Below are 26,022 nucleotides of genomic sequence, written 5' to 3' on the forward strand. Positions count from 1 at the left end.
ACAAAATGTAAACCTGATTATCAAGCGTATCAAAGTCTAGGACGTGCTGCTCTAGTTTATGAAATCAGTTTTTCTCGGAGGAGGCTCATAGAACTTTCAGGATGAAGTGTTTTGCTATTTATTTCACCATTGTGATGGAATCACATCCAGCCTGTAGCCGCCTCAGTCCTCGACTTCTTTACAGAGGCTAATGACATCTCGCGACGGTGAAACAAGACTACCTCGCCTCTTACATCTAATTAAAGGTGTCAGCTCATCTGAGTGCATGGCTGCTATGCACTCTTCACAGGTAGTTGCAGTTCGACCTTTCGAACAATGAAGCCTGCTATGTATGGCACCACGGAACCGACAAAAGCAGAAAAGCTTTTGGGCTAGTCAATGCGATGCGTATTGTCGCGGTCATCGCACTGCAGGACTGGGGCCTTGCGCATGTCAGTGAGATTGCTTCTTGGATCTACCATGGCTGCAGGAGTCATTGCATTCAATACGGAGAGAACATCTTGGGAACAGTGTCCAGAACTTGAAGACGTGACTTCCATCTGAACCAATAGACGCTTGTATGCAGACATACACTGCGAAGCTGTTGCGTTGTTATTATGGCCGCCTCATCAACTTGTTTATTCAAAGAAGTTTTCGGCATAGTCTTGACTGAGTTTGTGTGTCAGTAAGTGTTTCAGCTGACCCTGGGTGACAAGTCTGTCAAACATTATTTCCGTGCTTGCCATGCGTATCCAAAAACCAATGAATCTGTTTTTATTTTCAGTTCTTCTGTCACTGCCGGATCTCTCAGCCCGTTTATGTACGCTCGAGTATCCGCAAAAAACGACTTCCAGGATGCTTCGTTCCCCTGCCGGAGGGGCGCTTTGTACGACCTTGCCAGCGGGTTCCTGGAGTTTAAGATGTCAAACAAGCAATCAAAAGTTCTAATAAACGTAAATCTTGTGCTGGCACCTTTGAATTGCGGCAGCTTTCGCTTTTGTTCGCAGAAGTCCAAAGCGTCGGCAACTGAGGCACTCGATCAGTTGTACAGCATATCATACCTTCCTTTTCTTGCTTTTCCAATTGGACGTGGACTTTCGTAAGCTTGTTTCTGATCCACAACCATTCTTCAAGTTGAAGTGCCTTCAATGCCACTTTCACATGCTTCCCTTCAATGTCAAAGAGGTGGTCAAAGCACTCTGGCGCGATGTGCACAGAGCGAAGTGATCTCAGTTTTTCGCATTCTACTTCTCACGGCGAACGGCCCACTCCCAGAGGCTCTGCGTTACGGGATCTTTAGGAAACCTGTAAAACAAATCCGGACTGTTATGTTTTGCACGCTTAAATTGCGTCAGATATAGCTCCCTGTAGTAACGAGCGCGGAATGGCTATGTCGAGGACGTTTTCGTGTACGTACAGGTGGAATGTGAAGCCACAACCTTTTTTCAACCTGTTGGCACATCCGTAAACGACGCAAGAGGCAACCATTGTAAACCATTTGTCTTTACATGCCGACAAGGTGAAACAAGAACGAACGAAATCAGCAGCTCCCAATGGCGCTGAGCACGCTTTTTGCCACTGGCAAGATGGCGGCGGCTGGCTTCACTCGCACAGCGCTCCTTCCACTCCAGCAAGTTTTACGTATCCTCCTTGGCTCACACAAAATTCCATGGATGAATGAATGAATAGATAAATAGATGGATGAATGGATCAATGGATGGATAGATATGGCTGTACCCTTTAGATCGGGCGGTGGCTAGCGCCACTAAGCCGTAATACCTAATGAACCAAAAACTATATTAATTTTTTTCCTTAAAAAGTGAGTTTGAGGATTCACACTTTGCAGTGAAGAGTTTAATTTTCACTCGTGCCTTGACTTTAGCCACCAATCAGATAACCTCCTTCTAGTTAAGTTTACCCGCTTAAAGTTTATTTTGCCCTCCCGGTCCCTAAACCCTAGTGCTTTGAAGAACTCTGCGCCATCATCCTGAACTATAGGGTGAAGCCCTTTACAGAACATTATCAAGTGTTCGGCAGTTTCTTCTTCCTCTCCACACGCACTGCATACTGTGTCTACCCCTTCGTATTTGGCCCGATATGTCTTGGTTCGCAGTGCTCCCGTCCTGGCCTCAAACAGTAGAGAACTACCCCGAGTATTATCATATATCCTTTCCTAGGCAATTTCCTGCTTAAAAGTTCGATATATCTCTAGTGCGGACTTCTTAATCATGCCCATTCTCCACATGTCAGTCTCCGTTTCCTTCACTTTCTTCTTAACCGATAGTTCTTTTTGGTTTGGCCACCTGCTGTTTTCTAAGTATTTACCAGTAAACTTCCTGGTTCGCTTCCTCCATTTTGTATCGACATTCTTCATGTACAAGTAGCTGAAAACCTTCCTAGCCCAACGCTCTTCCCCCATTTCTCTCAATCGCTTGTCAAATTTTATCTTGCTGCTAGCTTCCTTGCCCTCAAATGATGTCCATCCCATACCACCTTGTACTCCCTGATTTGGTGTATTCCCGTGAGCTCCTAAAGCAAGCCTACCTATTCCACGTTGCTTAATTTCTAATCTTGCTTGAACATCTGATCTCATGCACAAGACCGCTTTGCCGAACATCAGCCCAGGAACCATGACCCCTTTCTATATTCCTCTCACAACATCATACCTGTTGTAATTCCACAGTGCCCTACATTTCATGACTGCTGCATTCCTGTTACCTTAAGTCGTCACGTATATTTCTTGTTCCCTCAGATACTCGATCCCATTGCTTATCCATACGCCCAGATATTTGTATTCTGTTATCTCTAGCGTGCCCTCCTGTATTCTAAGCTCACTACCTTCGTTGTCATTGAAAATCATGACTGCTGATTTTTTCTTACTGAATCTAAAATCTAACCTATCTCTCTCATTACCGCAGATGTCCATCAATCTCTGCAAATCTTCCTTGTTGTTGGCCATTAGCACGATATCATCTGCGTAAATTAATGCTGGTAGTGCCTGATCAATAGGTTTTCCTTGTTTGACTAAAGAGAGGTTGAAGCCCAGTCCACTTCCCTCTAATTTTGCCTCTAATCCTTGTAGGTACATCATCAATAATAAGGGTGACCGGGGACACCCCTGCCTAAGCCCCCGTTTTACCTCTGCAGGCTTGGATACCTGTTTTTCCCACTTTATAACTACCTTGTTACCTTTATAGATCCCCTTTAAAAGATTAGTGACTACATGTTCCACGCCTAGTGTGTCCAGTATTCCACACAATTCCTCTTGAACCACGCTATCGTACGCTCCCTTGATATCCAAAAATGCTAGCCACATGGGCCTGTGTTCCTTTTCTGCTATTTCGATGCACTGTGTCAGTGAGAACAGATTGTCTTCCAACCTCCTGTGTTTCCGAAACCCATTCTGCAGTTCCCCCAGCACCCCCTCATCCTCTATCCACGCCTGCAGTCTTTCCTTTATAATCTGCATCGCCAGTCTGTAGACCACTGACGTCACTGTTATAGGACGGTAGTTGTTTATGTCAGTTTTGTCCCCCTTTTCTTTATAGATCATGCTCATCCTGCTAAGTTTCCATCCATCGGTAACTTCACCATCGATTAATGGCGATGCCAGCGCCGCCGCCTGGGCGAAAAGAGAAACACTCACTGGCGACGTTTGTGGAGACACCCAGCCGCATACTCTCCGCCGGGGAGTAAGCCCACTGCCCTCTTCTAGTACGCTGTAGTACAGTCACGACGGTACAGTGTACTAGAAGGGGGCAGTGGAGTGAACGAGGCGGCCGCGCCGTATCTCGGCTGATTCTCCAGCGGGTGACAGTAGCGGCGGCGCTGTAGTTCTATGGTACTGAAAATCTCAAAAGCGTTTTCATTGGGAGCGCGCGCGCGAAAGCGTGTAATTGCTCGTTTTAGCGCGTTTAATGCGTTTCCGAGCTTTCACAAGTGTATGCACACCTGCTACGTGCCATGGTGAACAAATAAATACGCAGACATGCCGAAATTGCGTCAACACATTCACTGTTTCAAAAACCTACCGACAAAAAAAAATAGAACACGTTAAGTCGTAATTTGAGCGGATCTGCCTAGCTTCTTACTCAAAGCAGCCCTTTGAGCTACGCGACATTATTAGTGGCTACTGGCGAACTACAAAGAGAGGATAAGTATCAATATTGCGAATAAATCATACGCTCGCTATGTCGGCAATCTCTATGATACCCAGAGCACTGTTACCCAGAGTACACATACACGATACACACGATACCCAGAGCACACATGCGCTCGATTGTTTCATGAGAAACCCGAGTATAACTAATGTTGTCACAACATTTACATCGGCGACGACTCAGTTTTGTCATGTCAATGTTACGTAAGAAAATAAATAATGTTTTCTGAAAAGCTCGTATTGTTTAAACCGCGTGCTTTCGCGCTTACTCTGCTTCTTTTATGTAAGCTTCAAGTGCTTATAATACCGGGAGGCCGATCTGAAGGAAAGCGTGTACCTAAGAGTAATAAATTCTACGTGAATGGGGTTATCTTAAACATAATAAAAAGTACCGATTGTATATATAGACAGTCTGTTAATCTGCGTAAATTCACTGTAACCAGTTCTTATTTTGTATTCACAGCTTAAATTGTGCTGCTTTCCAAGTATTATATTGGCGTATGGCCATTGCAAGCCCAGCAAATTCATGACGATGTTTTGTAATATAAGTGTAGTTCTTTTATTAAGTGTCAAAGCTGTAGGCCGGCAGTGGAGCATTCTGTCTTGAGAAATTTAACTTGTATATATATGCACACAGTAAACACACACACACACACACACACACACACACACACACACACACACACACATATATATATATATATATATATATATATATATATATATATATATATATATATATATATATATATATATATATATATATATATATATATATATATATATATATATATATATATATATATATATATATATATATATATATATATATATCCGCAAGTATACCCACATAAGTCACACGTCACGCCCCACTCACATTATCCATACGGCCGCTATTTTTACGCGGTGCGTTTTTCATCCGACTTACCTTTTTTCTTCCTCCGTGGTGCGCATCACCTCCGTCGTGACTCTCGCGCCCGGGGGTCATGCGCATGCTGTTTCCCATCATTGTCTATCACCGCGAAAGAAGAAAAGAGAAAAAAAATGACTCTCTTAGATTTTTCTTCTCTTTTTGGGGACTGTAAGAAAAATTACGAGATATCTTGGCGCAACACAAGCACAGCCATTGTAACCCATTGCTGTAACGCAAGTGAGCGTCACATCACCGGACATTACGTTTTTGGTGGCAAAGTGCATCAAGTTTGCAATACAGAAATTTAAAGTAAGCAGATCACAACTGTCACTGTGTAACAAAAGATGTGCTAAACCGCACAAGTTGTTTTTAGACAGTAGCATCAATAAAAACGAAAGTGAGAAATGTTTAAGTAGAGTGGCTAGTTTGAGGAGGAGGAGTTGTTTGAAGCAACTTTGCCACTTTGCCTCTTGAAGCAACATGGCTGCTCTTTTGCTTCAAACCTACAGTCGTCACGCTTTTAAGTTTTCCATGACGTCAATCCACTTATAAAAAAACGACTAAATAAATATTTGGCATAACTATTCCAAAATCGTGCAACATAAATATTATTTAGTTTATTTTTATATTGGTGTTGTATATTTTTTATGTTTGCACTTACTTGCTGCGGCGCTATTTTTTGCACCACGCCGCTCTCTGCTCTTCGGTCTGTCTCTGGAATTCAGATTCGGATGTAACCTGGTCGTGCCTATTTAGCGCGTTTAAAGAAACAAGCAACCAGAGCCTCGTAATTTGAAGAAACCAAAGGTAAGCGGATGTCCAAAGTTTGCCTATGAAACCTTCACAGCGTACGTAAAGCGCCTACTTTCACCGCAAGTAGCCGAAGCGCCTTGCCAGCGGAATGAATGGGTGGCCTAGTAGGGGAAGTCCTTTGTCATACGTCAGACGCCCTTATTTTTACTTTTATTTTACTGTTTTCGCGGGCTGAGCATAAATTACGGCGTATTCTTTACAGAAACAGCGCGTTGATCTGGCGAATTCAGCGCCTGGACTTCGTGTTTGCTGTCCGCGGCAGAATATCTTGCGGTGCTGCGCTTAATTGAGTATTCGGCAATCAGCCGGTCTGGCCGATCCCTTTGAGTCAGTCGAGGTTTCGTCGATAATTGATGAGATCCCGCGCAATGTTCCTATTGTCCTGTAGACAGTGGCGAGCCAGTGGGTCGTTCTCTTTCGCGGCCCGCTGTTGAAGTTCCCGATGACGGAAAAAAAAAAAAGCAGAAAGAAATAGTCTGCTAGCCTACGCACAACAGCCGAGACTGCCGCTGATAAAAATTGCCTGGACGCGCGCGTCACAGCTGATCGCAGGAAGCCACGGGCGCTTGGGCATTTTCTTGACGTACTATGTTTAAATACGCTTCTTCTGCCGAAGTTGAAATATGGGAAGGCAAAGTGATGGAATAGTTGCTATCGGGTGTCTCGCTAACCTAGTTTAGGCTTATAAAATATGTACGCGTCGGCGAAACCAACTACGTCACGAGCGTCGTTGTTTTCTTTGCATTTTCAACAGAGAGCCATGCCGTCCGACGCCAAAAAGAAGCGCGATGCCAAGAAGAAGGAGGCAGTGAAGAGCAGGAACCAACAGCAGCAAAAGAAGAGCGTCAAAAATGCGGCCAACGGTGATGCCGACGCCGCCGGCAAAACCATCGAGAACGGGGATTGCCAGGGGGACTGTCTGCTGAACGGCGACAACATGAGCGGTGTGTGGCGTGAAAGTTTTCTCTTTTTAATGGAAACGTGACCTCAGGTCTACCCGTCTTGAGTGACAGGTCGCGAACACCATCAACTCTATGGTGCGGAGGGGGAGCAGCGGTGCAGTGATAATGGTGCTCGGCTGCCGACCTTAAGGTGGCGGCTTCGACCACGGCCTCGGGGGTCGCATTTCGGCAAAAGCCGAATGCTAGAGGCCCGTGTACTGCGTGATATTTGTGCACGCCAAATAACGCCACATTGTCGAAATTTGTATAACTCACCAAGTCTCCTCATAGTCATATGGTGGTCTTTGGGCATAAAATTCCAGATATTAATATTATAGTGTTGTGCACAGGTGTTTAGTTTCATTTGATGCATTTTTCGTTTAACTTTCTGCTTTAGAGGTCAAACTCTATGTTCAATGGGATCCTTTCCCATTTGTCTTTTCGGTGTTGTTTGCGAAATAGAGTATTCCTTGTTCGGCTCCCTGAAGAAATTTGTCACTGTCGCATCAACTATTTAGGTGTAGAGGTGGTTAATAAGCAAAAAAAAGGATTAAGGAAAAATCTTTCGTGCATATACAGAGGGGGTGTTAAAGGTTGTCGCACTTCTTGGCACTTACCCCCATATTCAGAAATGCTGCTTGACTTGAACACAGTTGAGCGGCATTGAAGGCGGTAGCAGCCAAGTTCAAGTCGAGGAGCGTTGCTGAATACGGAGGTTTGTCTAAAGCAGGCTGACCGAATTTTACCAGTTAGTCAAAAGCCAACAAAGTATTCGGCTTCAGATTAAATGTTGCCTTGCCGTGAAATGCTACTGTACCAATCTCTAACCACTGGGCATCATCCAAAACGGTTTTTTGTGTCACATATGAGTGTAGGCATACTGTAAATGTCTCCTGCAAGTATCATCACATAGTTATCTTAAAAACAAGTAGCTGGGATACCCTTTGTATGTCAGAGTTCCTCTACCATTAAGAAACTGCTTGAAGGCAAGGGTTTTGTGGTCAAAAGCTGAACATGACTGTGGCTGCATCTCCTGCAACCGCACATGGGCCATTGGAAATTTGGTGTGAACTAGGGATTCAAAAGTCGCCCAGTGTTTGTCACACAGCTGCTGTTCGAGTTCTATTGCCATGATGCGATTCCAGGGGAGGTGCATTTGAATTAATGCTAGGTGTCTAAGAAAATACGAAGCGAGATTTTCAAAATGAATACTTTCATCTTGACAAACGATATCACCTGTATGTTGACTTTTAATGTCTCTGTTATTTTAATGTTCGTATCTCCTTCAGGCAAAATATTATGATAAGCCTTTCATGAATTAAATTCACACTTCATTAGCATTTCCTAAGCCATGTGTACATGAAAACTACCATGTAAATAACATGCTTTTACACAATCAGTTGTAGCACAGTTTTCAATAAAAACAATTGAATCACAGACTTCCTGTTTGCGCGTAACATATCATGGTCCCTGAGCATTGAGAAAAATGGAAAAGTTGTACTTTTGCTGCTGTTGCAAGTGATGCGTCGCACACACCCACAGTCCAAATGTGGTAGTACTTCTGCTAACTACCTCAATAAACCTTCTTTAATTTATTTGCCCACATACTACTCCTTCAGTCTACTGCAATAATAAGTTGTCAGTTAATTTCTTAGTATTATCGTTATAACCCGCCACGGTGGTCTGGTGGCTAAGGCACTCGGCTACTGCCGCGCAGATCACAGGATCGAATTCCTGCCGCGGTCAAGATGGAGGTCAAGAGGCTTGAGGCCTGTGTGATTAGATTTAGGTGCACAAACCACAGGTTGTTGAAATTTCCAGAGCCCATCGCTACGGTGTCTCGTAATCAACAATATGATGGTTTTGGGATGTTTAACCGCAGTGATCATTATTATTGTTATTACGGTATTGTTAACACAGTGACATCGACATACAAAGCCTGTGAATATAACTTCAAAAAAAAAAATCATGCCTGATCTTAAGTGGCATGCAGCCATAGTGCTACTGCAACTTTTTTATGTTTCTGAGGGATTTCTTTGAAGCACATGCAAAAATAAAATTAAATGTGCAAGCAATATCATCTCTCGAACAACTAAATTAGTGCTGTTTTCAAGGATTGTTCATAAACTTCAGTGAAGTATTTTCAAGCTACTTGACGATGGGACAAAAATACTGGACACTTCGTGGAAAGCTTGCAAACAATGTACATTGGTGTTATTGGCTGAGAAGACATATTTCTGTCTCTAATTGGTGCTTTTGAGAGCACTTGTTCTGTTTGCCTCATGGACATTGGTCGTACTAAATGTCGTCAAGCTTGTGTCGGTAGTGCTCGTGTGACACTGAACTGCATAACACATCTGCCACGGGGAATCAACTGTGATCGGCTGCTGACCCAAAGGTTGCAAGTTCACTTCTGTCTGGGGTGGTCACATTTTGGTGGAGGTGAAATGGTGGAAGTTTCTGTATTGTGCAGTGTGAGTGCATGTTACAAAACATCATTTGGCCCAAATTTGGGAGCTCTCCCATAGTATTGTTCAATTACATGTTACTTTGCCCTAAAAAAGAAAAAAAAAAAACTGGCAAGCTTCATTTTGTGTGATGAAAACAGAGCATGGCGTTCATCTACTTGTTGGCAGGCTCCGTTGAAACCATCAATCACTTGCAGGTGGGGAGTATGAAGAGCAGTTATTAATTTTAGGACAAACAATTGAAAACCTCACAATAGATTAGTTTAATCCTATTGTAGTTTTTACAGTTTTCTCATTTGAATAACCTAAAAATCTCTGGAAACACTCAGTTGTTTGAAAAAGTGGCCTTGTATATTTGTGATAAAGATTAATTAAAGGTAGATTTATCGGCAAACAGAAATTGTGCAGTAATATTATTATCCTGCGTCTGTATTGTTTGCCTGTTTGGCTACTAAGGGATGCATTACATATAGATGCCTTAAAATAGGTGAAAGAGAATGGCCATAAACAAAATATTTGTGACCACAAAGTTATAAAGAGCGTATAAAATTGTATGCCTACGTGCAAAGTAAAATGTACAACACACAGAATTCAAATGAAAAGGCACTCATAAATCATTTAAAGAAAAAGAGGAAAAAACAAAAGAAATAAGTAAGCATGTCTAGCGACCATATTAATAACGGATAAATAATTTTTGTAAGCATTTGCATTGCCTGCAGCCTTTTCGGGGTGCAGCGCTGAGACAGCAATGCTGACACTGATTTAATACCCGTGTTGTGTGTGTGAACAATCTCGCAGAGGCGGAGCGTGAGCTCGTGCGGCGCCTCGAGGAAGACGTGCGGTTGAATGCGGCGGCTAGGGCCTGCACAGGAGTGTTGGCAGTGCACCCACGCTCGCGGGATGTCAAGATTGACAACCTGTCCATCACTTTCCACGGCGTGGAGATCTTGGTTGATACGCGCCTCGAGCTCAACTGTGGCCAGCGGTATGGGCTCATCGGCCTCAACGGCAGCGGTGTGTGTCCCTCTACTATCACAAGCATTTGTTGAGTGTCTGGTCCCATTTGCTGACCTCCTGTGCGCTTGTGGAGCGATGGTGAATGGTTTTGCGCATTGAGATTTTGTCAAGGCCTGCCTTAATATCGAACCCAACGTCAATACCATTTCTACCAGCTTTACATGTTGCCTTCTGAGGCCATACAGAAAGGCTGATATACTAGGACTATAATATAATTGTGGAGCTAATACTTGTTTAGCAAGCTCTATAAAGAACATAAAGCAGGCAAAAAGAGCTTTTGCAGGGTTTATTTCGCATAACATTTTTATTTGATTGAGTGGCATAGTACAGTTAGATGTGTTCCATGTGTGAGAAGTTGCTTGTGGTAATTTGCAGTGTACAGCCCTCAGTAATTAAAGCTTTATAATAGCCTGCCAGTAAGCAGTAGGTGATCACCAGACGGCCCAATAATGCAGTTACAGTGAGTGACAAAGGTCCTTCCTTTTGTCATATGCATACCACAACGCATCAGCCCGGAGGCCTCAAGTGTCTAGTTATTGTGCAAGGACCCTAATCGCCATGTGAAGTGATTGTCATGCTTGAACGGCTAAGCGCTGTGCACTTTGTGTTCTTTGAAACACTCTCTTCACAACACCCAACAAAAATAATGTGGGCCAGTCATGGAGCAAAGTTTCAGCACCCTGCAGTGACCAGACTTACAGCAATGACTGAAATACTAGAGTAATGATTCCCTTTTGCTCCGTGTCTTTCTTTTTAGTACAACGGCTCAATGCTAACTGTGTACAGGTCTTATGATTTATGGCTGTAATTGGCCACTGGTAGCAGTGATTGTTACCTTTTCTGATCGACGGGATAAGAGCTGTGTTTGTTGGACCTCATACTGAATTTTGATCGCACAATTTGTCCCATGTTTGCTGCTGTCACATTCGTCTTGTGAAAAGGTCCATAAGCATAGTCGTGATTTTAATTACTTGTACAGAAATGGCATTGAATGTGTCTCCAGTGCTTTTCAAGTAGATTTGCACTTAAGACTTTTCCACATTGGGGCCATTAAATTGCAAAAATATGCAAGTTTGTTGCAGTAAGAGGCTTGCTCGCTTTGTGTTTTCTTCATCGAGCACCAGGCAACATGGGAACATTCTTACAACGGACTTTGTTACGTTGCCCCTGCTTCATCAACGGTCTTTAAAAATGCAGGCAAATCGACGCTGCTGTCGGCATTAGGTCGCCGGGAGGTGCCTATCCAGTCGCAGTTGGACATCTACCACCTGACACGAGAGATTGCGCCCAGTGAGAAGACAGCACTACAGGCCGTCCTGGAGGTGGACAGCGAGCGTAATCGTCTCGAGAAGCTCGCTGAAGAACTGGCACACATTGAAGACGACGGTACGTGCGACGTCTCTCACTCTGCTTTGCCCACATCGTTGCAAACTGGCGAACATGCCCGTCTCTGAAGTGATTCGCGGCGATTTTGTTGTATAGCAGGATCTTGGGTGATACGATCCCGTATCGTACAAATTTTGAGGGAGACATTGATTTTCTGGCGACACTAGTCATAATTCATGAGCCTGTAGCCAGCTAGACTGCAGTTATGGGGATTTAATTTTTGCCCCTGAGCATTTGATGCAAACAAAATGTGGTCCAATAGATTGCTGCTCTTCTGGCTTCAAAATAGTGCATTTTAATCCTGCAGTACTTGTGAAAAGGGAAATACCGTATTTACTCTCGTAACTCGCACTCGCATATTTCTCGCACCCCCTGCATCACCCAACAAAAATATATATTTTTCCCCATGATTATTTACCACTCCCCCGTAAATTGCAGTGGCAATGTCATCTGCTCGTTCCAGCCACTGATGATGATCACGCACGACAGCCTAAGCCATTTCTTAAAGGGTCCCTGAAACACTTCTTCAAGTAACCATAGAATGAATTCATTTCATTTCATTTATTAGCATCCTTAAAGGCCCGAGGGCATTACATAAGGGGGGGGGGGGGGGCAAAAAATACGCTGTGAGTGTGTATAATTCAAGTTGAACAAATTATTATAAACAGTACAGTTCTAATATGGTAGTTTGGTCAAAAATGACAACAAAAATGAATCAAAAAGCACACAGAAGAAACGCTTTGGCTGGGAATTAGAGTACAGACAACTAGAAGAGCTGATTGCCTCACAAATAACGACGCAAACATTTTAAGAATCCTTCCAGTGCGAATGGAGTTATAAAGGTTTGTTGCATGCTGCAATTGCATTCTCTCCTCTCTCGTCCCGTCGAAAACTCTAGAAGCTAAGCAGGTAGGGATGGCTAGGCCACAGAAAAACGTCGCGCGCTCTTCGCGACCTTGAGCACTTTTTTTTTCTTCAAATGCACGGTTTTTAAGTATGATCGCACATGCTCGCGTGGACAAGTAGCAGCCTCCGCGGCGATCTCTGTAACGAGCGAGCGCACCATGTTCAAATCAGCCAATGGCTCATAGATGGGTCGTTGACGTGTGATTTTTGGACATACAGTAGAGCCTGCTTATAACGAACCTGAGCGTGACGTGTCATCCGTTCCCTGTATCCCGAAGTTCGTAGTAAATTAAACACAGCTTTTAAAAAAAGCTGCGAGGGTAGACACAAACATTGTTATGGCCCAAAAAAGTCCGTGATGCACGTGTTTCGAAGAGCAGAAGCGATAAGGGTGGTTTCGAGTTCATTTAAAACGTCAGGGTTCTCCTTCGCCGAGGCCCTTGGCATAAGCTACATGAGGCACTGGCTTCAAAGTTTCGTTGTTGTCGCAATCCAATTCCTTCAAATCGCTCTCGCCACGTACTTCATTCACATTGCCCCAATCCATGCATGGTTCCGCTGTGTCGGCATCATCATCGGCCATAATTAAGCCATCGCAAGAGATGTCCCACCCGCTCTCCCAGGTCGGAGTCGACAACGCGCTGCCACAAATCGCCGCCGCAGTTCGGAAGCTTCAGGCTTGGCATCGGGCCCGACGTCGACGAAGTCGGCCTCGCAAAAACAGTTTCGCGCGCATGTAGCCGTCACCGCCGCCCACAAAATATTCACCATCTCCACACCTGAATACCGGGGCGCCCAAAGCGGCAAGTTGGCTGCCAGGTGGTCAACAGCTATGATCAAGCGCTCCGCAACGCGGCACTTAACGCGCGGATTACGCTCAAGCCAAGCGGTCACACGTTCGACGTTGGCTGCGGCGGCTGCATTTCCGATGGAGGCGGAAATGTTGTAGGCCCGTGTACTCAGATTTGGGTGCACGTTAAAGAACCCCAGGTGGTCAAAATTTCCGGAGCCCTCCACTACGGCGTCTCTCATAATCAAATGGTGGTTTTGGGACGTTAAACCCCACAAATCAATCAATCAACGTTCGACGTTTTGTTGAGCGGCAGGAAAAAGCGTGCTGGTCCTCCCGCCAGCCATCATGACCACACACGCACACCAAGAGCGAGCAAGACGTGCACACGCGACACATATGCCAGAACGCGTAGAACAGCTCTGGGCCTGTTTCCAGTCAGAAAACGAAACTAATTCGAGCCAGCGTGGCGGGCGTCGCGGAGTGGGGGAGACGGGCGAAGGGGTTGTGATCAAGAGAAAAGAGCAGACTTGCGAGAAAAGGGCAAGGAATTGCGATAAAGAGAGGGGAGAATGCGGCGGGAGGGCGACCTTGAAAACTCAGACTCTGGAAGGAGGCAGGTTGGGTAGCTTTCTTGAAAGGTCCGCAAAACTCGTGCATAGAAAAACTTGGAAAGAGTGCCTGCGCGCGCAGAAGTCAAAGCATGCCCGCTTGGATTGGTGCATGCGGCGGTGTTCGAAGAATCGGCGGCCGTAGTCAAAAGATCGTTTTGTTGCGCCAGCGGGTTTGCGTGGCCTCTCGAATTTCGAAGTTTCGCGATTCGTTCCGTGCAAATCAACAGCCGCTTTTGTGCTTCCACACGCATGCGTAAGGCAGGCATGCTGAGCCAAGTGCGAAGTGAGCGAGAACAAGTCCGAAACACAAAACGAATCGCAAATTATCAGAGTCGGTGGGATAGGGTGCGTGCGTGCACTAGATGCAGACTATCGGATACAGTCAGTGGCCGACGATGTTGGCAAATGGTCTGGTCACTCTAGGGCCAGCGACGCCAACGACAGTACCAGCGATCAAAAGCAGGTAGTTGGCCGACCGGTCTTCGAAAGATCGGTGGCTGTTTGAAAACATGGGTCTCGTCTGGCGATGCAGGGTTCTCAGAATAGTATGGGGACAAAGGATGGAGGGGTGCGTAACAAAAAGCAGTCGCGGCATGCCTTCCTCTGTGGGTTGGGGAGAGCGGCAACTAGTGGGCCGCGGAGGCAGGGTTGGCATTTAACAATAAGAATGTATAGGCACCTCGCTGGTGCTTTATCGGTGGTCGAAATTGGTTTCTCGGGAAGTCGGCAGACCGCCGACTCGTTTGCTGTCACCGATCAGCGGCGCTTGGGGACGTTCGTTGTAAGTGCAATTTTGTGCCATTGAACCAATGTATATTTTCACGGTCGCGCGGATATTGTTCGTTTTAAGCGAAAGTTCGTTTTAAGTGGGGCCACGTGATTTGTCGAGAGAAGAGCAAGCAATTTTTAGCTGACTTTGATAAAATTGGGAATTCTAGGCCGCGTGCTGTTCTGTAATATTTGGCTCGCGTGTTGTTGGGAGCCTCTACTACCGATCGGCAGCGTTTTTTTACCATGCTCAAAAAGTGTTGCAGGGTGCCTTAAAGCGTCATGCGTACCATCAATGCACGGAGCTTCAATCCAAACTTAGCCAAGCCAAAGTGGCAAGTGTGCATTGCTGTATGTATTCTTGTGTCTGTTCCTTGTGCCTTTCATTGTGTCGGTTCTGTGGTTACACTATGGGGCAATACGGAAGCTACACGGCTTCTTTCAAGTTGAAAATGATTGATCATGCCCTACACAATGGCAGTAGGGCTGTTGGTAAACGCTTTGGAGTTGACGAGTTTGGTGTTTGCCACTGGAAATGGCAGCACAAGCAGCTAAAAGCCACCAAGACGCGTTGGGCCTGCTGTGTGCCTAAGACTGGAATGAATGGTAAACTTTGAAGCAGAATCTCAATGGTACAATTACGGTTGATACGAATTTCAGGATGATATGAATTTGAAGGTTGCTTTAGATGGACTATTCATATAAAATGCGCCGTGATTCGGTGTTGTATGAATGGTTTCTCCAGCCTCTGTGGATGATACAAACGTGCAATCACCTCCATGCAAGTAAATGCAGAAAAGTTCACTAAAATTTTTCTCGCTTCACCGTGTCAGTGGCCGGAAAACAATGCCATGATGGAAACGTGAAAAAACGGTCCCAGACCAATTTTTTCGTCACATGGTAGCTTAGCGCCTTTCCACTTCACGAAGGCAACCAACGCAACGGCACGGCTCAAACCATGTGATGTGAACAACCGGCCACCCCTTCAACATGGCAGTAAAGGTGGCAGCGGTGGTTCGCATCGGTGCAATCGCAAACTACCTGCACAGCACGACAAAGCTCCCGGCCTCGACAGAGACGCTTTCATCAAGAGCTTGATTTAAACAGTCGTGTCTCATTAATTCGAACATGCTTACTTCGAACTTCGGTTAATTTGAACACACAATGAGGTCCCGTCAAAGCTATGTGTATTCCAATTGGTGAAAACGCCCGGTGATTCGAACGTGCAAGCACTTGCGATGCCTAATTCGAACATATCGTGCTCCGAAAATGTTCTCAGCACCCCACGCAATCCCGCCGCAGCACCTCCGACACCTTAACGCTGTGCAAAGGAAAGGAAAAGGGAAAAAAAAAAAGGCTGCGGTTAAATGTTTGCTCTCTCTCAAATGCCGATCTGTGACGTGCCTGTGCCACGCTTCTCCCTTTTCCACTCCTGCCACGTTGAGACCCTTCTATTTGCAACGCAAGAAAAGAGGTGACAAGGACTTGAAGAATTACAGGCCGATCAGCTTGCTCTCTGTAGTATACAAACTATTTACAAAGGTTATTGCTAACAGAGTGAAGAAAACATTAGAATTCAATCAACCAAAGGAACAAGCAGGATTTTGAACAGGCTACTCAACAATTGACCACATTCATACTATCAATCAGGTAATAGAGAAATGCTCAGAATATAACCAACCACTATACATAGCCTTCATAGATTACGAGAAGGCGTTTGATTCAGTAGAAATATCAGCCGTCATGCAGACACTGCGAAGTCAGGGCGTAGATAAAGTATATATAAACACTCTGGAAGAAATCTACAGGGGATCAACTGCTACCATAGTGCTTCATAAAGAAAGCAACAGAATACCAATCAAGAAGGGTGTAAGGCAGGGGGACACAGTCTCCCCTATGCTATTTACTGCGTGCTTACAGGAGGTTTTCAGAAGCCTAGAATGGGAACAGTTAGGGATAAGAGTTAATGGAGAGTACCTCAGTAACCTGCGCTTTGCCGATGACATTGCATTGCTGAGTAACTTGGGGGACGAATTGCAACTCATGATTACGGAGTTAGAAGAGCAGAAAGGTGGGTCTTGAAATTAATCTGCAGAAAACGAAAGTAATGTACAACAACCTCGGAAAAGAGCAGCGCTTCGAGATAGGTAATAGTGCACTTCAAGTTGTAAAAGACTATGTCTACTTAGGGCAGGTAATAACCGCAAAGCCGAACCACGAGATTAAGGTAACTAGAAGAATAAGAATATAAGAATAAGAGGTAGAGCACATTCGGCAAGCACTCTCAAATTATGACAGGTAGATTGCCACTATCCCTCAAGAGGAAGGTATATAGCAGCTGTATCTTGCCGGTACTTAGCTACGGAGCAGAAACTTGGAGACTTACAAAGAGGGTTCAGCTTAAATTGAGGACGACGCAGCGAGCAATGGAAAGAAAAATGGTAGGTGTAACCTTAAGAGACAAGAAGAGAGCAGAGTGGATTAGGGAACAAATGGGGGTTAAGGATATCATAGCTGAAATCAAGAAGAAGAAATGGACATGGGCAGGGCATGTAGCGCGTAGACGAGATAACCGCTGGTCATTAAGGGTAACTAACTGGATTCCCAGAGAAGGGAAGCGGGTTAGGGGGAGACAGAAGGTTAGGTGGGCAGATGAGATTAAGAAGTTTGCGGGTATAAATTGGCAGCAGCAAGCACAGGACTGGGTTAACTGGCGGAGCATGGGAGAGGCCTTTGTCCTGCAGTGGACGTAGTCAGGCTGATGATGATGATGACTTGCAACGCCACCCGCAGAGATAAAGAAGGAAAGAAAACAAAACTGTCACGGAGAGTGGCTCTCTCTCACGCGCCGGTGCCATGCTTCCCCATTCCCGTCCCTGCCACGTAACCCTTCTTTCAACGACACGCGCAAACGCAAAGAGAGCAAAAAAAAAGCTGCCGTGAAGTGTTGGTTTTCTCGCAAATGCCGATCTGCTTCTCTCCGTGTGGAGACACTCCTCCTTTTTCGTCACGTGCTGGCGACGCTGTGGCTTTGGCACAGAGGGTAGTAACGGAGATGCCTCGTTGTTGTCGTTGTTAAAGAGTGTTGACGCTCGACATGGCAGCGTGCAACTTATCTTGCCAGGAGAATGCTGAAGCCAAAGTAGGCATGTTTTGCAAGCTGTTTGCGAAATTGATTGACTCGCTGCAAGGCAAGAATGTGCAGACGTGCATCACCGATTACTTCAATTAATGACGGATGTCCTGCATTTTGTCAGTAAATGCAAGTCTTCTGAAACTTCCCCCTCGTGTGTTAGGTCAATGCACATGCGCCACTGCATGGGGAGCCCTCCGTTTACTTAGCTTTCACTATTTCAAACTTCCTTTAATTCGAACAAATTGTCGGGCCCCTCCGAGTTCGAATTATCGAGATTCGACTGTATTACGATCGCTGAGAACACTGGAAGTAGAAGAAGGTGCAGCAGCAGCGAGTCCGAATGCCCCAGGGTGTCTTGCTTTTGTACTGTCAGCTGAACCCGCCGCTGCTGGTGCGTCCGCTTCGTGCAGTTTGTGGTGGTGTATCTCCCCAAACTATGTTTTAAAGGGCCACTCATCAGGTTTGACAATTTTTAGCTGACAAGCGCAATGCATAGATGAGGCGTTCATGATCACGTCTACCAATATTTGCAACGCTACGCGCCGCGGAAATGGGTCAAATTTCAAGATGAACGCTGCTCCTCCTTCCTTTTGTGGGCGCACGCCAGAGAGTGAGAGCATGACGTGCGCATATAAATGGCCCTACGTACATGACAATGCAGTGACGTGGGTCCTATACGTAGACGACTGTGCTCTGACGTTGCCAACAGTGGCCCATGACATGGCGAAAATTATTTAACACAACACGCGTAGTTTATTTATTTGTTGCTTGAAGAGATTAATAAACCTCTAAATAAATAACGAGCCACAATAAGGGAATGCGAGCGTTCTTTTTTCTTCATTTTTTCACATGAATTCGTCTCATCCTCGTTTTGCGCCGCTTGTAAAAAATTGTTTTCTCAGTTCGTAATGAACTGATTCAAAACATTTTTGTGGCAAAGTGTTTCTCGTCGGACACCGAACAACTTCCACGATCTAACTAAAATTTGGTATGGGGCCTGGTGCGTGGCGCTTTAAAGGTGCAAACTGTTTCTTTTCAGTGCTTTGCATGTGTAACGAGAACACGATGCGAATTTTAATGCATAGAAAATTGGCAAAATGAAATGCATTCTCAAAGTGGCTAAGGCAGCGTCTGTGATCGCATGTACAAGGTGCAAAACGAATGTGTACAGTTTCGATGCGCTCAGATGTGCTTTTCCGGTCGCTCTGGCATTTTCGCTTCACTTCTCCTGTGCTCCAGGACTGATTGCGCCTACTTCACGGCACGGTTTTCTGGCCACTTAAGGGGGCAGACTGGTTTTTGGGACCAAAAAGTGACAAAATTTTTCGTTTTTAAAATTGACATATTTGGTTTCTGCAAGTATTTTTTTATCTCTGTGCAAATTTTCATACACACCAGGAAGTGGTAATTTTTTTTTTGTATTTTCATTCTGACTGTCCAGATTCTTGGTGCTGTTAACATGCAGAACCTGCAAAAAAAATATGGGGAATCGGCTTCGAGGCTTCATTATAATTTGCCAGAACCTGTGTTAGAAGCTCTGCTATGAGTTTATGAGCACCTTTATGAGGATCGCAAAACATGCACGCCACGTTTGTTGCTTTTTAAAAAAGCTGTGTGTTTTGTCTTTTTTTCTATTTTTCTCAAAAAAAAGGAAATTAAGGACTGTTCAATTTTGAGGCCTCAATATCTCTGCAGCTAGGGCAGGTGCAGCAATAATTCTTTTTGCAGTGGAAACTTGTATGTGTGTAAAATGCAAGTATGTTATCAGAATATATAGCACATGCTTTTTTAATTAGTTACTAATCAAAATTGAAACACAATTACAACTGCTTTTGAAAATGGATAGTTCATTTTGCTGTAAAATAACCAAGAAAGGCCTAAAAACAACAAAAAAAAACTCTTGCATACTTTCAATCTATAGTCATTAGAATCTATAGTCATGTTGGCAAATCTTAAATATCACTTTTAATTAAACTTTTTTTTTGTGGTGGCCTTTAACAATAGTGGTGAACTTAAGTTATCTCAGGAACAAGATGAGTTACAGGAAAACTCATTAAACATTTGAAATCAGCAGGAAAAACTGCATAATCCAGCGCAGTTTTATCAAGATCACTGAAGAAATAAACAAAAAATGTCTGAGACCGGTCTGCCCCCTTAAGCGACGAAGCGAGTGAACTTCCGGTGAGTTTTGCCGCTTTCGCTCCCTCGTTGGTCAAGTGTGAACGTGCCTTGAGTGCCAGCAGCGTGAGTGAGGAAACCATGGTAAGGTTTCATTCCTTTCAGACTGCTTTCTTGAGAGTCATCGAAGGCAGAATAGCTTGAAAGGAAATCGTGGACTTTTTCAGCAAGTCGTAGTTCACCCAATAAAGTTCTTGTCTATCTTCATAATCAACTTCAATTCACACGAATCTGGGATGATACGACCAATTTGCGGGCTCCCTACGAATTTGTGTTATCGAGATTCTACTGTATTTCGTCAGAAGGCAACTGCAGACGATTTCGTGTTAGATAGCTATCAGCCTAAGGTTGATGTCGCATGCTAACCTTCTGCACACTCTGGTTGAGTGACGAACACTAATGCTACGTCCACAAGCTTTGCGTCCAGTATTCGAATTCTCTGCTATTTGCTTGCGGAATTTGTGTCTCAAATAAATCTTGGCTTGTGTTGAACCTGTGGTTTTATTGTTAAGGTAAGTCTTGATTAGCACTTCTCAAAGCTTACAGTTAGTTGCTGGCAAGAAAATCCCAATTTGCAACCACTTCGTTTTTTTCATTGCTCTGTGTGTTCTCGCAGAAAATTTTCTTCGCTTAGTTCTCGCACCGCCTACCTTCTCATCGGTTTTCCATGAAAAATTGTGCAAGGATTATGCGAGCAATACTGCATATATTTTTTTACTTTCTTTACTTGTGTGTGTGCGTCACCTTTGTTTTTAATAATGCATGTACTGATGCTTGTAAATTTTCATATCTGCTATTCTATAAGGGTCATCTTTCATTTTCATTTGTTGCATTTCTTTAGTCTTTTTTTATTTGTGTATGCATATGTCGCACAAAGTGTTGTGAAATCTTTGTACTCACAGATTTCGCTGTTGCCAATGTGTTTGTTTATGGGTAGGTTTAGTCTTGCCGATGCTTTATTTCTACTAAGGTGCATTTACCGTACTTACTCCCGTAATCCTCGCACTCACATAATTCTTGCACCCCCCACATCGCCCAACAAAAATGCGATTTTTTTTTTCTTCGTGTAATTATCGCACCCACGAAAATTGCCGCAATAATGTCGTCTGCTTGTTCCAGCCGTTGATGATAATAGCGCACGCTATCTGGCAACATCTCTTAAGCATCAAGCGTACTATCATTGCATGGAGATCCAAGCCGAAGCGGCAAGTGCGCGTTGCGTGTTTTCTATGTTTTGTCGGTAATCTTGTCACGTTATGAGGTGATACAGAAGCTACATGGCTGCTTTCAAGTTGAAAGTAATTGATCATGTACTAAACAACGGATACAGGGCCGCCGGTAGGCCCTTCGGAATTGACGAGTTTTGTGTTCGCCCGGTAGGCCCTTCAAAATCGACGAGTTTTGTGTTCGCTACTGGAGATAGCAGCTGAAAGCCACCAAAACGCGTAGGGTCTGCCGTATGCATAAGACTGAGATTGATGGTAAACTTTATTTATTCAGAAGGAAACTGTGGACGATTCTGTTCAATAGCCATCAGTTCAATACTAACATGCTACTCTTACCTTTTGAGGGCTCCTGTTGAGTAACGAATGCTACCGCAACGCCCGCAAGCTTTGTGTATGGTATTCTAATTCTCGACTATTTGTTTGCACTTTTTGTGTCTAAAATAAATCTTTCCTTGAACTTGTGGTTTTATTTTTTAGGTAAGTTTTAAGTAGTACTCCTCAAAGTTTGCTGTTAGTTGCTGGTGTGAGCATCCCGATTTGCGGCCACTTCTTTTTCTTTTCAGCTCTGTACGATTTCGTGGAAAGTTTTCCCCGCGTAGTTCTCGCACACCCTAACCTTGCATCAGTTTTCCGCCAAAAAAGAAAAAGCAAGGATTATGCGAGTAAATACGGTAATAGCACCCATTGCTGCATGTCAATTTGTCACTTATGGCACCTTGTAGCAAAGCCTCTTCAGACTTTATCGTTTTGGCTTAACTTCACTTTGCTTTGCTTTTGCAGAAACAGAATGGTTTAATCATCGGAAGGGTTATAATCACCTTTTGTTGATCCGGGTCTTTCTTGGTTACCCATGCAGATGCCCAAGAGCAGCTGCTCGACGTCTATGAACGTCTCGACGACATTTGTGCCGACATGGCCGAGACGAAGGCGGCCTACATTTTGCACGGTCTTGGGTTCACACCTGCCATGCAGCAAAAGAAGTGCAAGGACTTTTCGGGTAAGTGCAGGGCAGTTAGCCACGTGAAGACGTGGCTTTTATTGGCGAATACTTTTGCACTTAATGTAGTACATAGAGTAAAATGTTGTAATTATGCAGAAATATTTATTAACTGGTTGATTTGCTTGACAGAAAACCACATACAGTAGACTCGCAATAACTCAAATTCTAATAATTCATACTCACGGCTAACTTAAACAAAATTCAATTATTTTTGCTGGCCCTCTATTCTTTCAATCTATTTCAAGCCTCTTAATTCAAACTCCATCATTTGGTCAATTCATAGTTTTTGCAGGTCCATACCAGAAAATATCTACTGCTTTCCCGGTACTAATATTAAAAAATTTGTGTGCTTATATAGTCCTAACAGTATAAAAAATGCAAAATAAATGCCCGAGGCCTTCAAGGAAAGAGTTTTTGCAAATAAACAAATGTTTGAAACGAAGCACACGCATAGTAAACTGTGATGCTCCTCAACTGGTACAGAGAGCTTTGTGCTGAAGGCACATACCTACAGCAATAAAGCAGTTGGCAATTCACAATTTCTTTAAAAGGTGTGATCAGCAATAAATTGCCAATAAACTTGTGGACTTTACACCTCTGCTCTCTGTTCACTGCATGCAGTTAGGGCTTAAAAACCGTAAAATTGTTTAATGTGTTAAAATCAATGCCTAATCATAATGTGTGGTGTTACCTCACCTGGAGTCGTCTATCTGAGAACTTGGGATAATTCAAACAAAATTCAGAGGTCTCTTTTAGTTTGAATTGGCAAGAGTCGACTGTATTAGAATTACTTTTCAAAAGGGAAGAAAAATGCAGTGCAATAGAGTCGACGTCCGATTTCCCGAACCCTCGAAGGACCGCAAAAACGTCTGGAAAATCGGGCAGTCCCGAAAAATGAATGCACGTGAAAACGCACCTTCTTTTGTAGATATTTTTCGCTGACTGAGAAAGTGACGGCCGGAGTACAAGATTCCCATTGCAATTCAGTCAATGCATTGTTTAGGTGGCTCTGAAAAGAGCTGTTTATAAAAAAAAACCGACGGGACCAGCGCTATCTCATAGGTGGTGTGCACTCGGGCGCAAAGAAGTCTTCTATTTTCTTTTGCATGGCGTTCCGCTTGCCCGCGATCATGTCTGGCTCAATTTAAGTCAACGTTGCCGCTGTACACCGATGACAGTGTCACCAGTGCTCGCGTCAACTCTGAGCTCGTTGGTTGTGTAGGAGATGGCTCTTCATTGTCGGTGTCAGAGTCGTCGGAATCCTCCGTAACTTCACGAATGATTTCGTCATTGGTCAAGTCCGCACATAGCTCGAGGTCTTTGTCAGCGTCGGCGAAGCCCTCAAAGGTTATCCCGGCTGGAATCAACACGCCGGCAGCGGCAGATCGTCGAAGGCAACATCCGGGGATGGCAGTTCGTCACACACGCTGTTCACTTGGAGCGAGACGGCCCTCTCGGCATCGAGTGTACAGCTCGCGTAGTGAAAACAGTTCCGCAGAGTCTCTTGCCTGACCGCCTTCCACGATTCCGCTAGCATGCCGATGACAGACCTGAGGTCAACAGAGTAGCTTTTCTCGTTGTTGGAGCAGAGCACCATGCAGCTGAGCACGCATGATTTGTAATGATGCTTCAAATTCCGAATCGCGCCTTGGTCCATCAGCTGCAGGATTGCTGCAGGAATCTGTACAGTCGAACACGGTTATATCGAACTCGCAAGTTCTCTCCTTGAAATTCCTTTGTTAAACTATAGAAATTGACACGTTTAATCGAACGGTATTTTGACCCACCTTCGGATATATCGAACGCCGCGCCGGGCTCGGACTGCGCAATCTACAACTTGCGGAACGCCTTTTTTTTTTTTTTTCGTTTCTCTCTCTCATGCTTTCTCTGTGTACGCGTCGGCTCGGAGATCAGGAACGAAAGAGTCGACGTGCTCCTCTTTTCGCCTTTTCTTTTATTTTTTTGTTGCTGTTTTGCAAGGTTCAATCAGCCAACCACAGCTTGCGCCTTTTGCTGTTGCCCTTGCAGGTATTGCCTCGCGAGCACATTGTTGCTCTCGAGTTGTCGCGTCACCTACGTACCACTCTATGTGCAGCATTTTTCTTTTGCATGCGTGGTGTGCAAAGCCACTGTGGACTCCTTGAATTGTCGACTTCTAGTGCAGCTATGGCCGGCGTTGAGAAGCGCAACACCTCTGCCTTGGCAACGAAGTTGAAGGCTATTCGGTGTATTGCGGCAGGCGAGAAATGTTCGACCGTCGCGGACGACATCGGGATACCATAGAGCCCTTTAAGTACCTTACAAGGCAGATATTAAGGCAAAGGAGGCGGAGCACCAAACGTCGGGAGCCTGTCAAGTGCACACTTCTGCCCACGGAAATCTAGAAAAGGCACTCTATGCCTGGTTTTTAGAAGTGCAGTTGAAGAACATTCCGGTGAATGGCCCAATGCTGATCGCCAAGGTCAAATGGTGCGCCGCTGTACTCAGTGAAACAACTTCGCCAACAAAAGGGGGTGGCTTCACCGATTTAAGCAGCGCTACAACACGTTGGCAAAGCAATTTCTGGCGAAAGCGAAGCTGTCAGCAGCCAGGACATCCAGCAGTGGATGAGGAAGGAGTAACCAGAAATCTCCGCGAAGTTTTCTCTCACAGAGATCATCAATGCCAGGCGAGTTGTAAAAAGGGACACAGTTGTCAACCGCTTCCGCAAGGCAGGCTTCGAGATGGCGGAACTTGCGGAAACCGGTGAAGATGACGACGACAAGCACATAGGCGACGTGTTTTGCGTGTGATAAAATTGAGACTAGCGTTTTAAACATTTCAAAAACGAGGAAGCAGGCCTCGGTTAGTGTGCAGAATTAGTTGTCATTCGTGCACCTATTGTAGGTGATGATACGCTACAGGTAAGCTCTCAGGGCCTGTATATTTTTATATCTAATTTTTCATATATCGAAATAATTCGTGATCCCCTTCAAGTTCGATATATTTGTGTGCGACTATATAGCCTTTATGTCCTTCGTGTGGCCATGTGCAGCGCAGATATCTACAAACAGCAGAACTCTTCGATTTTGCTGCACAAACCTTCTGTTTAGCTTACACACGTATGCTTCCAATAACTGCTGCATTATCCACGCCTTCTTGTTAGCTTCATAGAAAAGAGGCAGAGCCACTTCCCGCTTGAAACATCTTGGATGCTTATTCTTGCCTATTACAAATAATGGAAGCGTCTCGCTGCCTGACATGTTGCTGCTAACGAGGACAGTGAGCCGCTCCTTGCTGTGCTTGACGTCGTGGCAGGGTCACCAACAAATGCAAGCGTTTTCTCTGGCAGCAGCTTGTAGAATAGTTCAGTTTCGTCGCAGTTGAAAATATCATTAGGTGGAAAGTGCTGGAGCAAGGACTGCAGCTTTCCATCCCGATATTCGGCGACAACGGAATCATCGATGGCAACGCTTTCCCCGCACATCTTCTTGAACGTCAAGTGATTGCGACTCTTGAAATTACGAAGCCATTCATCGCTAAAGTTGATGTCCTTTATGCCCATCTGAAGCGCAAAAACCTTCGCCTTCTGCATCAGGATCTCGCCTGACACCGGGATTTTCTCGGTGATCACAGCACTGAGCCACACGTTGAGCGCTTCCTCGAGCTTTGGGTAAACACCTTGGCTTGCATTCTTTTTTTCAGCCCCGGTTGATTTGGCAGCCACTTTCAAGATCTTCACCTTGTTT

General features: G+C 44.7%; 1 protein-coding gene across 1 annotated transcript in view; it reads left to right on the top strand.

Moving 5' to 3' along the window:
* Window positions 1–5,718: 5,718 nt before the first annotated feature.
* LOC119178777 (ATP-binding cassette sub-family F member 2) overlaps window positions 5,719–26,022 on the top strand; it is a 63,644-nt gene continuing 43,340 nt past the window's right edge. Inside the window, exons 1-5 of the mRNA XM_037430020.2 lie at window positions 5,719–5,858; window positions 6,619–6,808; window positions 10,072–10,287; window positions 11,488–11,676; window positions 22,151–22,291. Of these exons, the coding sequence (XP_037285917.1) occupies window positions 6,625–6,808; window positions 10,072–10,287; window positions 11,488–11,676; window positions 22,151–22,291 (730 nt within the window). The 5' untranslated portion in view covers window positions 5,719–5,858; window positions 6,619–6,624. The remainder of the gene's footprint in view (window positions 5,859–6,618; window positions 6,809–10,071; window positions 10,288–11,487; window positions 11,677–22,150; window positions 22,292–26,022) is intronic.

The sequence above is a fragment of the Rhipicephalus microplus genome, unplaced genomic scaffold (genome assembly GCF_043290135.1).
Source record: "Rhipicephalus microplus isolate Deutch F79 unplaced genomic scaffold, USDA_Rmic scaffold_18, whole genome shotgun sequence".
NCBI lineage: Eukaryota > Metazoa > Arthropoda > Arachnida > Ixodida > Ixodidae > Rhipicephalus > Rhipicephalus microplus.